Source organism: Pinus tabuliformis, chromosome 5_1 (assembly GCF_031772625.1).
Source record: "Pinus tabuliformis cultivar Carrire ecotype Pingquan chromosome 5_1, CPIR1, whole genome shotgun sequence".
Classification (NCBI taxonomy): Eukaryota; Viridiplantae; Streptophyta; class Pinopsida; order Pinales; family Pinaceae; genus Pinus; species Pinus tabuliformis.
Window position 1 is genome coordinate 478,441,450 of NC_142305.1, and position 12,561 is coordinate 478,454,010.

At 40.1% G+C, this 12,561-nt stretch overlaps 1 protein-coding gene across 2 annotated transcripts; it reads right to left on the reverse strand.

The window, feature by feature from the left end:
- Positions 1-701: 701 nt before the first annotated feature.
- Positions 702-2,983, reverse strand: LOC149165588 (putative UPF0481 protein At3g02645). 2 transcript variants are annotated; one of them, XM_089431168.1, is made up of 2 exons: positions 2,161-2,983; positions 702-1,872 (listed from the first exon to the last, which is right to left on the reverse strand). In XM_089431168.1, exons 1-2 carry the CDS (start codon positions 2,769-2,771, stop codon positions 870-872), a joined length of 1,614 nt encoding a protein of 537 aa, XP_089287294.1. In that variant the 5' UTR covers positions 2,772-2,983; the 3' UTR covers positions 702-869. The 2 variants fall into 2 exon arrangements, with proteins under 2 accessions (XP_089287294.1, XP_089287292.1); XM_089431166.1 differs by having other exon boundaries at positions 704-1,911; positions 2,161-2,982.
- Positions 2,984-12,561: the final 9,578 nt, after the last annotated feature.

Consider the following 12,561-nt stretch of genomic DNA (forward strand, 5'->3'; position numbering starts at 1 on the left):
TTAAATTTTATTTTTATTTAATATTTTATAATTTCATATTATTTATTTATTTCTTAATTAATTAAAAATAATTATAAAATTTATTTCAAAACTATTTGGGGAAAAACATTATATTCTGTTAAAATTGAGTGGACAGATCAAAATTTTGAAGAACAAATATATATATATATATATATTTTTTTTTCAAATGTGTTTCTTTATTTTGATTTTGAAATTTAATAAAAATATATTTTTCTTGTTCCTCACTTAGTAGTCAAACAATTTTTCTTTTATTATTTTATTTTAAAAATAACATATATACTTTTCACAGAGATAAAATTAAAAAATGTTTAGTTGATTTTAAAATATATGGTCAACCACTTAAATTATACAAGTATAACAACATTAGTCAACCACTTAAATTATATAATTATAATAGTTAGTCAACCACTTAAATTATATAATTATAATAGTTAGTCAACCACTTATATGATCATACAGATTTTATTAAATTTAAATGAATCCTCAAAACACAGTAAGATAAAATAATTAAAAAGATGATTCCTTTATTTATTTTTTTCAATTAATTTTAACAATAACACATATTCACCTATGCTCCTCCTCTGTAGTCATTAACTTAATATTAAAAAAACATAGGGTTAAAAAAATCCACTTAATTATTAAAATATACAATTTAATTTTAATAAATCAGCGTTAATCAACCATTCAATAAATAACAATTTCTTATTACACTGCAAAATGTAACAATGAAGAAAATGAAATCTAGTCTTTACCTGCTCAATTCCAACACACAAAACCAAGGCTCAAAACACTAGAAGAAACAGTCCTGGAACAGTGCATTTGGACGACGGATAAGATTGTGGCGCTACCTAAGACTGGTCGAACCATTTTTTGCAATCATACACAGAGCAGAATGACTGCAAGCAAGTGACTGCCAAAAGAATCATCGCACATAGCAAAGAAAGGAATTTCCAGGACCCAAATATGCGGTTGTTCACAAACTCTACCACTGTAACGTACCAGTTTCTATTGTAATATTGATTCACATCTTTGATAACTTTGTCCAGATACCCAACTTTTGTGAGACGAACGCACTTACCCATACCGTTCCACAGGCTCGCAACCTCTGCCTCCCCTTGCAGGTGGTTGCAAATAATCCCGCACCTTGTCAACAGTCTCACATCTTCTTCGCTGTCGATGATCCCGTTCATGAAATCTGTGTATCGCGTGAAAACCAGTGCACCGGGCGCCGCGGAAGCCTCAAATGCCACCAGATTTCTGATAATTACCTCTGTATTACTGTCCAACTTTACCTTGGGGAGGTGAAGCGTGGCCGTCTTCTGATTGAAATGGATTGTGGTCAGGTCGCCAGAGGTTGGGGAAAATTTGATTCCGGCGGAATATAAATTGGCCACAGATGGAATTTTCAGTTCGTCTCGCGTTGGTGGTATAATCTTAACAGATGATTCTTCTCCTTCCACATCCCCTTTCCCCTCCGCGTCTCCCTCTACTTTTTCAACTTTCACAAGAACAGCCAACGGTTTTTTAAGAGCTTTCAGAACTGGTAGATTCCCCACAGTAGAAAGCAGACGCAAGGGCAATTTCTTGGCAAATTGCACAGCCCTCGTGTTCAGCGCTCGCTGGGGCAACCTGGTGAGAAATCGAATGGGTCCAAACTTAACAGAGGACAGAGTCTTCCACAAGGAATTGAAGCCCTGTGTAATGGTAGACATGTCCGCTGTAGCAGGCGCATCATTTCCTTTCGCCGTGGGATTTTGAGGGTGGAAAACTGGGACAATGGCGTAGTACAGCACCTCCAGCAAGTGCCCTCCTTCGTTTATGTAGAGATTTGAATTCTCTGGTAACTCGAAGCTGAAAGGCGATAACTCTCCACACACCAGCTTTAGCAGGCTGTCCACATGGAAAATTTCAAGAATGGAGATTTGAAAATTTCAAGAATGGAGATTTAAAATATTTCAGGAGATTTATTTTGAAGTGTGAAAATTTTGGCTGAAAATAAAAAATATGAAAATTTATTTTGAAGTGTAAAAATTTTAACGAATTTTATTAGTTTTTAATGTGACTAACAAAATATCCTATTTTTTAAAAATATGAAAAATTAACTCATCTACAAAATTTAACTCCTGAAAATTTCCATACCTGCTAAGCCTCTCCTGGGCCTTGGCTCTAGATCCGAACTGCAACTCCAAAAGCTTCTGCAACAGAAATACCGGCACTTGATTTTCGAGCATCATCAGATCCCTGACAATGGAGTTATGGACAGCACTAGCTGCCTTAGGGTCTAAGACTCGTCCCAAGTGTTTGACGTCCGACTGGGAGGGTTGGTCGTCGTGGTGCCTGACGTAGAACTGCAAACACTCGAGAAGGAAGGCTGCGTCGAGAGCCATGAGCCACGACAGGGTTTCTTCGTTATAGTCGATGAACTTGTGATAACAGCTTCGGATTTGCCAGTCCCGCTCCTTAATCTCCTTCACCACCACGGACTCAAAGCTGCCTAATTCTTTGATTCTTTTCTGAAATCTGCGGGCAACTGTTAGTTTGTGGCGCTCCATATCATAGAGCTCAGGTCTCCAATGGTGATAAGGGCCGATGGAAACGCACTGAGGAACGTACGCTTCGGTTTTCACTGCCAGTAACTCTTTGGGCACATTAAACACAGATACGCGCAACTCTTTTTCCTCTTCTTCTTCTAGTATTCCGAGACCTTCTTTAACTTCTATAATCCAATCGATCCTGTCGTTGGAAGCCATACTTGATGATCAGGAACCAGAGGAAACACAATACTGGGAAATACCTGAGACGGTCGACAGACTGCAGAGCCTTATATAGAGTTCATAAAATCCAGAAAACCTGATGCAGTGGCCACTGGCCTGTAAACAGGTGATAACACGTTGATACCGTGAATAATTGTGTGTTGTGGTATTCCACACGATGTTTACATGGCCTACGTTGTGACTGCCCTGTTTCCCCTATCATTTTCTTCTTTTTTCAGCGGGAATCTCATCATAATAAAGTTGTTAAAATAAAGGTGAGGATAGTTATGATGAGTTATTATTTTTTAATATAAAAGAAAATTATGTTATTTGGAATTATTTTGTTAATAATATTCTAGTTGTTTTTAGTGTGATTTTTTGGAGATTCAGGTGACGGTTATTCAGCGAATAACATGTAAAGGGTAGACTTATTCAGCTAGTAGTACTTAAGGGGCGATATCTCTTGATCATGGTCATCATCTTATATCTTTATATTTCAGAAAAACAAACTCTTAACCCAATAGAAAGCAATTATTTGCCAAGCCATATTATATTATAATTTTATTTATAATATTTAAATTATTTAATAAATATTTGGAAAAATTAAGTTTTATGGAGCGGAGATGCTCATTCTATGGCCCAATATGAAGGGATGTGTAAGTTTGTCCATCTGTCCATCCATGTCCCTTTAAAATAGACAAATAATGTCCACTAGAATTAAAAAAAAAATTGAATATATTGTAAAGTAATTAGAAGTAAAAAAAATGTGTACACATTGTATTTTGCACCCAAAAAAAATTAGCACTTGAAAGAAATTTGATCCCTCTTAAGATGGATCTATGCTAGTTATAATGAAATAATCTCATAGTGTTTTATTTAAGTTGTTTAAGTTAGTTGAAGATGTCCAATAAAACATGTGATTATGTAAAAGATTAAAAAAACCAATATTAATATCCAATTGTGTTTAGTTAAATTCAACACATTACATAAAATTTTGTATGAATTTAAATGTTTATATTTGATTGGTTCATATTATATTAATAATAATAAAAAAGATTATTTTTAAAATTATTATTTATTTAAATTTTCATATAATATATAATGAATATTTACTTACCCGGTGAATCTTTTATCGTTTCTAAAGTATAAAGATAGGGCGAAGCAACATCAAAGACAGGTCAGTCTGGTCCATTGTTAGCGCGTGCAGGAATTCATGCCGGCCTACCAATAATACCCTCTGCGGGGCTAATGATAAACCGTTTTATCCTAATCGTGTTTGCGAGGTCCAGTCGATTTCTCGCCTTTCCTTTCGTCGTTTATTCAAAATATCAGTATCTTCCCCGCAGCCGGATTTTGTTCAGTCGATTGCTCGAGTTGTCTGTGATTTAATTAGGGTATCCATGTCATATTCACATCGAGTTGATTTCTCTGTGGTTGAGTTGATGTTACGAGGTTGCAGAAGGTTTGAAATTGTTTCCATTCTACAATTGTCTCCCCACCGTTTAGGCTCTAGGCACTCCCTCTCTCATTCCGTACTGTCTCCTCCCTTTTCTCCTCGCTTGTCCGAAGCACGGACTGGCAATCGCAAACGCCTAATAAAGGCTTATCCATTTATGTCTTGGAAAGGATATTGGAAGACATCCCTCATCTCTTTGCAAAAGTGTTGATAGGGCAATTTTTTGGGAGCATTCTTCGACTAAAACTTTGGTAGACTAGATGGGTTATTTATGGGTTATTTTAGAAATTTTTTTTTTTTTAATACATTTATTTTTGGGTTAGGAACCCATGGAATTTTTTTCATATTTGCTTTTCTAGAACATTGTATTAAAATTTTTGTTCAAGATTGGAATTGGGAACCTTTGGGCCTTTCTTTAAAGTGGTGGACAATTGATCTTGACTTTTCTAGAGAACGTGTTTCAAGGAAAAAAACCCTCAGTGATTCTCCTATGTCTCCCTCTTATTTCTTGGTCAGAGAATATCTTGGAGGCCATCGCGGAAAAAATTGGTAGGTTCTTGAAGTTGGAAGACAACTGAGATAAAAAGACAAATAAGAGAAGGCTTTGGATGCATGTACATGTGGATATAAGTGGCGACCTCCTAGGGGAAATTCAACTACCTTTTCACTGCTACATGTGCCACTCAATTGGACACCTCAGGGATCAATGCACCAAATTTTGGCCCCCATCAATGGTTGATAAAAAAATTGGAGAAAAAAGGCCATTTCGATTTCACCTGGGGATAGGGACAAGACGATCCAACAATGAATCAAATCAGAAATGGCTTCACTCTAGAACCACTGAAAGAGCCCTCACAACAAAAGGAGCCCTTGCCCGCAAATTTACCCCTTGGTAAGTCTGTAACTCCCTCTACTAATCATACTTTTGTTACTAGGTCGGATTCTTCTAGTTTTGGCCTTGAGTTTCCTCCTATGTCCACCACCCCTGCATCCCCTCCCCAATTCCGCCTCCCCACTCCCCTCCCCCACCCTGTTGTTGGGAAAAGTATCCATTCGGAATGCCCCTATCCCACTCTAAGGTGTGATAGTGCCTTAGCAACAAACAAGGAAAACTAATTGAGTATTCTTCTTTATGAAATGTAAATGAGGAGGAAGGATGTAACTAACCTGTGTCTTCCGCTAGTTTGTTGATCCAAATCGCTCCTCTCTTCAGTAGCTCCCAGCTCCCTGCTCCCTTACCGGCCCAGCTTCACCGAATTCCTGCAAGATCACAAGAGAGAGAAACTACACAAAGATACAGATATACATTCATAAAAAGCTCAAGATCAGATTAAGCTAAACATGCAAGTATAACAAAACATCATTGATACACAGCATGTAGGAGAAACTCAAATAGTTTATTGATAGAATAAGAAAGTCCAAGAGGAGATACAACCAAGTGAGTTCTGATCCAGCATCTACCTCCCAGCAAAGGAATCCCTTCCTCTCCTTCAACAAAGCATAAATCACCCAATGTACTACTCTCAATCTCAAACCAACAGCAATTCTCTGCAAAGTACAAAATTCCAGCCTTTGGATCTCTGGGATGAGGGATCCATATATAGATGTAAGCAGAGAGGATGAGTCAGCTTATGTTTTGACTTGTGGCTTCTCTCTGTCAGTTCTTGCTTCCACTTGGAGGTTGAGAGCCTCTTACTCATCACTAGTCGAATTCATTGAGGCAAGTGTCACTGGAGAAGATTCTGGAAGCTTCCATGGTCTTTCCACCTCGTTGAATGAGCTTGCCATTTGTCATTTCCCGCTCAGCGCACCTGGGTAGTGTATCCAAGTGCGTTGCAACGCACCTAGCCAGTGCATTTGGGTGCTTTGCAACGCAGGCAGCTAGTAGAGCATCTGAATTGATCCTGAATTGACTGTTTCTGAGTGGTTTTTGGTGGAGAACTTCTGGGAGAAGCTGTCATTGGTTGACCTTGTTCCTTTAGGAGTTGTAACAACATCTTTAGGGACTTTGGATCCCTTGGATTATGGACATTTCATGCTTATAGCTGTAAGGCACAAAAATGTCTATAACAGTTGCCCCCTAAAGTATGAGGCCGTTTATCGGGTGAAATGCTTTATTAGGAGGATCCGAAGTTCATTCAATGCTGGGAGGAGACCTGTAATAAGATACAATACAATACATTATTTTTCATACTGTTTTCATGATCTAGCTGAGGCGGGCATTCCCATGCTCAGCTTTATAAATTCATTTTTATGTACATAGGACAGACAATCGTCTGATGGTAGACTGATGATTCTAATGAAATCATCATCCTTTTGGTAGGATGATTATCTGTTCTGCAGTGCTATACATGTCAATGTCTTTATTTTTCCTGAATATATATCGCAGCCCGGATGGATGAAACTAGATCCGGGGTCTTCAATCTCATCCGATCTTCACTCTAAGTACAAGTCGATCCATGTGAGAAATGTTTTGAAGTCGAACATGGAACGACATCGCTTGATTACCAGTCAATGATGTAAACTGTTAACAAGCGCGAGAGGAATCACCGATAATGATAATGACCCTCAAGGTACTACAGTACAATTCACGTGGTGTGAATAAAGGACTTGGCGTCAAACACCACGCAAAATCTTTCGGTCGAAGGTCATTGATGTATACCTGTCGCCGAAAATGAGAAACTTGCCATTGAGGCATGCAAGCTTCAAAGTACTGAAGGGGTTGTTCCTAGATCAACTTCTTGGATAATGAGCTGATGTCGACAAGAAGCGATCCGTCAAAGGAGGGCCTTGATGTATCCCACATTAGTGACACGGAACGGAGAAAATGATTTTGATGGAGGTGAAAACGATCTGATGATATATGGTTCAGGGTGGCGGTCATGAAAGAATGAAGGATAATGTATGGTAGTGGATGGGACACGGTTGACTTCTCTGGATGACTTCTCTTGAACATATCGACGACACTTATGTGATGGATTGGTAGCATTTACCCCAAAGGTGGATGGTATGGCGAGACCATGGTGATGTGACCGGTGAATGAAACAACCCAACCCGACTCACGCATGGAGTGGAAGTGTCATGTTCAAGAGCGACTTGCTACCAATAAAGGTTCTTTGAGTTTCTTCCCAATTTTTCCCTAGTCATTGCTGACCAATACCTCTTTATTTTTGTCAAGCTTGAGGAGGATAACATATGCTTGTTCTATAATTTTCCCTTCGGGCAAACCCATCGCTATGTTTTAACGAGCCTAGCGATAGTGAAACTCGTTCTCGCCTAAAGACAAGTTTGTCGCTATTAATCTTTTTAACGAGTCTAACGACAAAGATAACTCGGTCCTTTTCATTTTTAGAGAGTCTGAAAAGGTACGTAAAGTTAACTCCAAAAGTCCTTTTTCGTCATCTAATCCCTTAAGTCCGAAAAAGTATAAAACAATACAGAAGGGATGAATTTTCGATAGTTTTAACGAGCCGAACAAAACAAGCGCTCGATCTTTTTGTGCAATAATCCCTCAGGTCCAAAAAGATTAAAATCTAGAGGAGAGATAGCTCTTCCGGTCGTTTTAACGAGCTGGAAGGCCAAAACTCGGCAATCTTTTCATATTTTACGAGTCAGATGAAAAGAGCTTAAAGAAGACTCGTCTTTTGAGGAACGAGTCATAAAATGGGTAGCAGCTGATTCCAGGTAAGGGTTGGAATTTTCCAAGCACGGCAGTGTTACAAGGATGGCTAGTGAAATCACTCTTCGCAGCTGTTCCTCAAAATGGGTAAACAATCAAATGGAGGTGAATGATCGGCCAATGGAAAAGTGGAGGTGACGGTGCAAACACGACCAAGGCTTTAATGGCTGATAATGTTACATTCACGGTGGTTATTTACTGGAGGGTAGTTCATTTTTTAACGAGCTTAAACGTGGATTGAAACACTTGCTCGATCTTATGTTTATTTTTTAACGAGCATGAACTATGCGCTAAAAATGCTCGATTATCCAGTCATATGATAAGAATGTCTCATGTAAGATGCCATTTTTTATGGAGCTTGCGCCTTACAAAGCTATGCCCCGCATCCTTTTGTTATGCAAGTTCGGAAACGACTAATCCTACGAGTTTAAAGGGTTAGACCTACAGGTTTAAAGGGAGGACCTAAAAATTTAAAAAATAAATAGCCGCCCCTTGCTTGCACTCCAAAAGGTTTGCATGCCCCCAGGTATAAAACAGAGTTTCAAGGTTACCTCTACTTCACTTCTGCCAAAACAATTGTTTTACCGAGAGAGGCCTACCTCTTTCAGGTTACCCAAAGATTGTCCTGTTAATCTTTCAAACAAAACATTTCTTCGGCGATGTCTACTGAGATAAACAAAGGTGAGCGACGATGCCCGCCAACTCACATAACTTTGACAAAAGAATCTTATTCCAGAACAACCCCTCTTCCAATCACGGACGGGGTACGGACTAGTCATATTCTCCCGCAGAAACCTACCCTATATCCAAAGTTTTCCTGCCGAAGCAGACCAGGATGCATGCTCCCTGGGTTCCAGTCATATCCCTCCGAATTACTCGCGCTCATCGGGAGGACGGACCGTGGGTTGAGACATTTCTTGCGTGAAGAGACCATTTAGGGACGGTATATGACTATTTGTGATGCATGATCCGGGAAATGAAAGCTGGTCCACGAGCTTGACCACTCTTCCTTCGTGCGGAAAACACATTACTCTAAAGAGTGAGGAGACGATGGCTCCCATGCAATATATATAGTCTCGTCCAAGGAGTAGGTTATAATCCAAGGGTCCTTATGACCATCACGTTCATTTGAACGATCTTCCCTTTCAATGTTATAGGCACATTGGGGAGGATCCCTAAAGGTCGACTGGTTCCTTTATCAAAGCCTGTCATATTTCTCATTTCAGGCAAAAGCGTTGGCGAACCAAGCGCTTTCCAAGCAGTAGAGGAAAGGATACTCACAGATGCCCCCTCATCAATGATGGTGCCAGCCATGACCATTCTGTATATTTGGACGATAATTCTGAATGGTATGCTTGCTGGCAAACGGGGTCTGCCTAGTTGGTTCTAGTCGAAGGAGACAACTAGGTTGCTTGGTGGTGGGACCGAGTAGACGGCCGGGTATCGCTCTGACGAACTTCCTTCCTGCGATAAAGGAATGGGTGGATTGCCCCCGTGCTCGTCGGAGTCTGTGTTGATGAAGAGAATTTGGATGGTGTCATCTTTATCCTCTTCAGTGACTGTGTCATTCGAAGTTAAAACCTCTGCAGGCAAGACCGGGTCAACTGCCGCCTCGACCTTTTGACTTTCGTCGGGTATGGATTCATCTGGTTCATCTTCAATGACCGGCGCTTCAGCTAACCACTTGAGCGGGCCAGCTGGATTTTCAACTAATGAAGGACTCGGCAAGAGTTTTTTATATCCAGGAGGAAGTCGTAACGGTGAAACCGGACGATCATCCAAAACTCTTTTCGCTTCGTCTAAGAAGGGACAACGGTGGATGGCGTGGTTGCCTTCGCACAGTCTACAGGGAGATCTAGCTCTCCCTTTTTGTCCAGGGACTTCACTTTCGCTAGTTGACGGTGTGCATTCAACATGGCTATCAGAGGTTGATGCCACCGGATTGTGCAAACGGGGAGACCAGTCCCTTAGTATCCGAGGGATGCAGGGACAATCTCTGTGGAAGTGGTCTCCCTTGCATATGACACATGGCGATTTAGGCCTAGTCAGTGCTGTGTGTGGATTTTTGTTAGACGACACTTGTTTGCCCCCAGTCGCTTTTGGCTCCTTCTTCTTCTTCTCTTTCTTCTTCTTTTCCTTCTTCTCCTTAGGAACTTGGTTTTTATCTTTACCAGTCCCGTCAAGCGAAGAGGAAGGAGGAGAGGAAGAATTAGAGGAAGTAGAAGGCTGGTGGGTAACTCTTGACTGGTCTAACTGCTGATTCGACTGTTCAGGAATAGTGGTGTTCTGAACGACATTGGTTGAGAAGAGCCAGACCGGCAAGCCAATTGTCAGTCCTGGAAGCGACAATGTGGCCATATGGGGCGCACCAACATCTCCCCAAGAGGAGAAGGGACTAGGATTTCCACCAAGGGGAATTCCTTGGTTGGTGGGCTCCATTTTCTCAACCTAAAGATCAACACAGGAAGAAGGGTATGAATATTCCGTTTAAAATAAATTTTAACGACGCTTAGACACAACTTGCTTTTTCAATTTTAAAGAGTTGAGAAAAAGCAAAAGATGACTCTAGTCGCCTTCGATGTTTTAACGAGCCCGAAGTGACAAATGCTCGGATGGAATTTTTCCGTTATAGAGTCTGAAAAAGGCCAAAAGGAACTGCTCTGGAGATCTAGGTAGAGGGTGTGCTAAACTTTTCGCAAAACCGCAGAATACTTTTTAGGGTACGGGCGGTCAATCTTCCCGAATGCTGTGTTCAATGCATTGCGATCAGTAGGGCGGCCGACACGGCTTCCTATGGATAAAGGTTTTATGCCTATAGGGGTCTCCCAATATATACTCGACGGTACGTGGGAGCACAATCCGTACTGGTGCTTATCGTCTCTCAGGAGGAATCACCCAACCATCAGCGAGATCGATAGTCACCAGGTTTTACGACGCCGGAACAAGTCTCTAGCTTAGACCTCTATGTTGTGCATTAAGTTCCAATGCGTTTTTAAGTTCATTCAATTTATTTTAGGTTGATCTTTCTTAGAAGTTTGCCTTTATGGATCACCATGAGATGTATATACAATTCCTAAATGCAGTCTAAAGATGATAAGCAAGCATTTATCTCTTTTCAACAATGAAAATCCTAGCTACAAGGGGAAAAGGAAGACACAAACTTTTCTCAAAGAGCATAGAGCACACTGTAGATGCACTTTTCCTAAATCAAACCATACAAACTATCAATATGCAAATGCACAGATGTATGTATTTGTTTTTGCTTTCTTAATATTGATGCCTAAAAAGAAAGTTGTTGTACAAATTTGAATTCGATTTCAAGTGAAAACATAAACAAGTTTCTTTTTGAAAACAAAAAGACGATTACGACACTTTATGATTTTGAAGTAAACACTTGTTTCGACACTAGAAATTCATAAATTCAAACCAAAAGACAAAAGTAAAAGCGCAATCAACTGTCAACAGCAATAAACTTACTCCTAAGATCAAAACGACACTTACGACAGGTCTAGATCTAAGGGCGACAGTATGACTAGTTTACTTTTGTAATGGGAAACTGCAAATGATGTAACAAATACACAAAGAACAAATACAGTTTTTTTATACAACTGAGGTGGAATTGAGGCAAAGAAAAGGGGTTTCAGATAGGTACACACACTGATAACAGGCTACAAAAAACAGAGATAAAACTGAGCAAAAGGAAGCAGGGAACCACAGCTGCACAAGGCAAAGGCTGATCAGCGCACCCCTAGCACAGAGAAACTGAACTTTAGCGCAAGTAGCCCTCTCGGGACCTGCGTTGAAATGCAGAACCTCTTCACAGAGTCTGCGCTGAAGCAGAAACGAGAATTGTCTTTGGGTTCTGGGTCACGGTTTGCAGTTTAATCTACAGTTTTTGGCCAGATAAAAGCTATCAATTAGGTACAATTAGAAGGATGATTTAAAGGAGGACTAAGATCTATCACAAAGGGATGTTAGAGCACTTATGGATCAGCTGTTCAGATCATAAAAACAGGCCCAGTGAATGGACTAGAGTAGCAGATCTCTACTTTGCATTTGTAAATGGCAAATGCAGTTCGATTCGACACTCCTGAGTTTATGAGAAGAACAACAATAGAAACACAAATAAACTAACTAGATACGCTCCCCAACGGAGTCGCCAATTTGTTGTTGGGAAAAGTATCCATTCGGAATGCCCCTATCCCACTCTAAGGTGTGATAGTGCCTTAGCAACAAACAAGGAAAACTAATTGAGCATTCTTCTTTATGAAATGTAAATGAGGAGGAAGGATGTAACTAACCTATGTCTTCCTCTAGTTTGTTGATCCAAATCGCTCCTCTCTTCAGTAGCTCCCAACTCCCTGCTCCCTTACCAGCCCAGCTTCACCGAATTCCTGCAAGATCACAAGAGAGAGAAACTACACAAAGATACAGATATACATTCATAAAAAGCTCAAGATCAAATTAAGCTAAACATGCAAGTATAACAAAACATCATTGATACACAGCATGTAGGAGAAACTCAAATAGTTTATTGATAGAATAAGAAAGTCCAAGAGGAGATACAACCAAGTGAGTTCCGATCCAGCATCTACCTCCCAGCAAAGGAATCCCTTCCTCTCCTCCAACAAAGCATAAATCACCCAATGTAC

Coding starts and splice junctions, on each gene's coding strand:
- LOC149165588 (XM_089431166.1), bottom strand. CDS start 2,771: ATGGCTTCCAACGACAGGATCGATTGGATTATAGAAGTTAAAGAAGGT. Junction 1,912..2,160: donor GCCCAGGAGAGGCTTAGCAG/GTATGGAAATTT, acceptor CCATGTGGACAG/CCTGCTAAAGCTGGTGTGTG.